Consider the following 1,634-nt stretch of genomic DNA (forward strand, 5'->3'; position numbering starts at 1 on the left):
ATTATATTAGTTTTCTAACCAATAAAATGGACTATAAAGCAAAACAAGTCAGTTGATCATGCAAAATTTGTTTTTTATTTTGGGTTTAATGGATCAATTGGAAATGGACTAACGTGAAAAAGGCCGTTAAAGTAGTGGTATCACAAACTTATCATGTATAGTTAATTTTGTCTTTATTTTTTATATAACATCTCATGGGTAGTTTGAAATTCTTCTCCTTAACGTCTCCAATTTTTCTTAAAATAATGCAAAAGCCTTCTTAATGAGGACCAGGAAGAAGAGGTAAGGTGGTAGTTACAAAGAAACCAAGAGAATCAAGAAGAAGATAAGAAGAAAATGAAAATACTTCATCTAAATTTTCCATTAATAATCTCAATGTGATGTTTATCACATGGATTAGCCTATTCGTTAATTTAACAAATTACAAACTAAACAAAATACCTTTCTTGTAATGGGGGCAATTCTACAATTAAAAGCCTCACAAATCCCCCCTTCTTTTTCTCTACTTTCAGCTAGCTTTGACCCAAATTGTATGCACATATTTGCTAATTGCTGACGTGGGCTCTCTCTTTTCTTTGTTTTTTATGATTTTTGAGATAGATTTTGGCCTCAATTATCGATAGCCATAGCCATCTATATATGTTAAGAAGTGATGCTGCAGGCTGAGGCATTGGACTTGTCCAGAATAGACCACATCACCTGAACATCTTCATATGAGCATGCCATCACTTCACCATGCAGAGCCATCACGCTACTTTCACTCCCTGTTCAAATTAAGTACCATGGAAATCATCAACTCTTATGTTCCCATACATGACTCGTATACACAATTCACATCAATATCCATACGATGATATTATATAAGAGCAACATTCTCTTGCCAAACGAGTGTATATCCAAACTGTTAATCTGAACCGCATATTTTGACAAGAATCAACCGTTTAAATTCACAGTCTGACAAGAGAACGTCAACACTTTCCGGCACATAAGAAAAGTGATGTAATATGTATGTATATACCTTGAAGCTGAGACTTCTTCTGCTCTCTCCCTCCTGGCTGCTGGTTGAAGAAAGTGCAAGCTTTCCTGAATGGAGTTGTAATAGTTTTCTTCCACGAAGCCATTTGTGCTGTTAAAACTTGGCGTTCTCCAATGAAAATGTTATGTTTAGAATACAGTAGTCTGAACGAAGAGGACGACTGAAATCTCTCTCAAGCCTAGCTTTTTATGCAGGAGCTGCGTAAGGAGGATATGGCACAATAATTATATAAGATAGTGTGTGTATATAGGAGTGGAGAGGAAGAGTGGGGCAAGATCCGTGAGATGGGCTTTTTGGAGATTAGAGGAACAACACTCTTTTATTTTTATTTTTATTTTTTAGTTTTTTGGTTTTTAAATTCTCTTATCTCATCATCTCAGCAAGGTCGCCGACTGCAACAACGCACATGGCGCACGCTCCCAAACACACCCTCTCTCTCTCCTCCCCCACCCCTCTCTCCCTTGGACTCTCTACACGTGAACACTTTTCTGAATGTGACGTATATTATGGAATTTGCTTTGTCCATCTTACTCTTTCTCCTCTTCTTCTTCTTCTTCTCTATGGTTGTTATATAAGTTATGAAATTGCCTTTCATTGG

At 36.7% G+C, this 1,634-nt stretch overlaps 1 protein-coding gene across 1 annotated transcript; it reads right to left on the reverse strand.

The window, feature by feature from the left end:
- Nucleotides 1-326: 326 nt before the first annotated feature.
- LOC126607564 (uncharacterized) lies at nt 327-1,365 on the reverse strand. The gene is made up of 2 exons (XM_050275210.1): nt 1,019-1,365; nt 327-764 (listed from the first exon to the last, which is right to left on the reverse strand). The coding sequence occupies exons 1-2, from the start codon at nt 1,119-1,121 to the stop codon at nt 643-645; spliced, it is 225 nt and encodes a 74-aa protein (XP_050131167.1). The 5' UTR covers nt 1,122-1,365; the 3' UTR covers nt 327-642.
- Between the last annotated feature and the right edge of the window lie 269 nt (nt 1,366-1,634).

The sequence above is a fragment of the Malus sylvestris genome, chromosome 16 (assembly GCF_916048215.2).
Source record: "Malus sylvestris chromosome 16, drMalSylv7.2, whole genome shotgun sequence".
Lineage (NCBI taxonomy): Eukaryota > Viridiplantae > Streptophyta > Magnoliopsida > Rosales > Rosaceae > Malus > Malus sylvestris.

Bases quoted from the DNA above. Each gene is read 5' to 3' on its own strand.
- LOC126607564 (XM_050275210.1), bottom strand. From the start codon at position 1,121: ATGGCTTCGTGGAAGAAAACTATTACAACTCCATTCAGGAAAGCTTGC. The intron at 765-1,018 runs GTATATACATAC...TAATTTGAACAG, and splicing joins GAAGAAGTCTCAGCTTCAAG to GGAGTGAAAGTAGCGTGATG.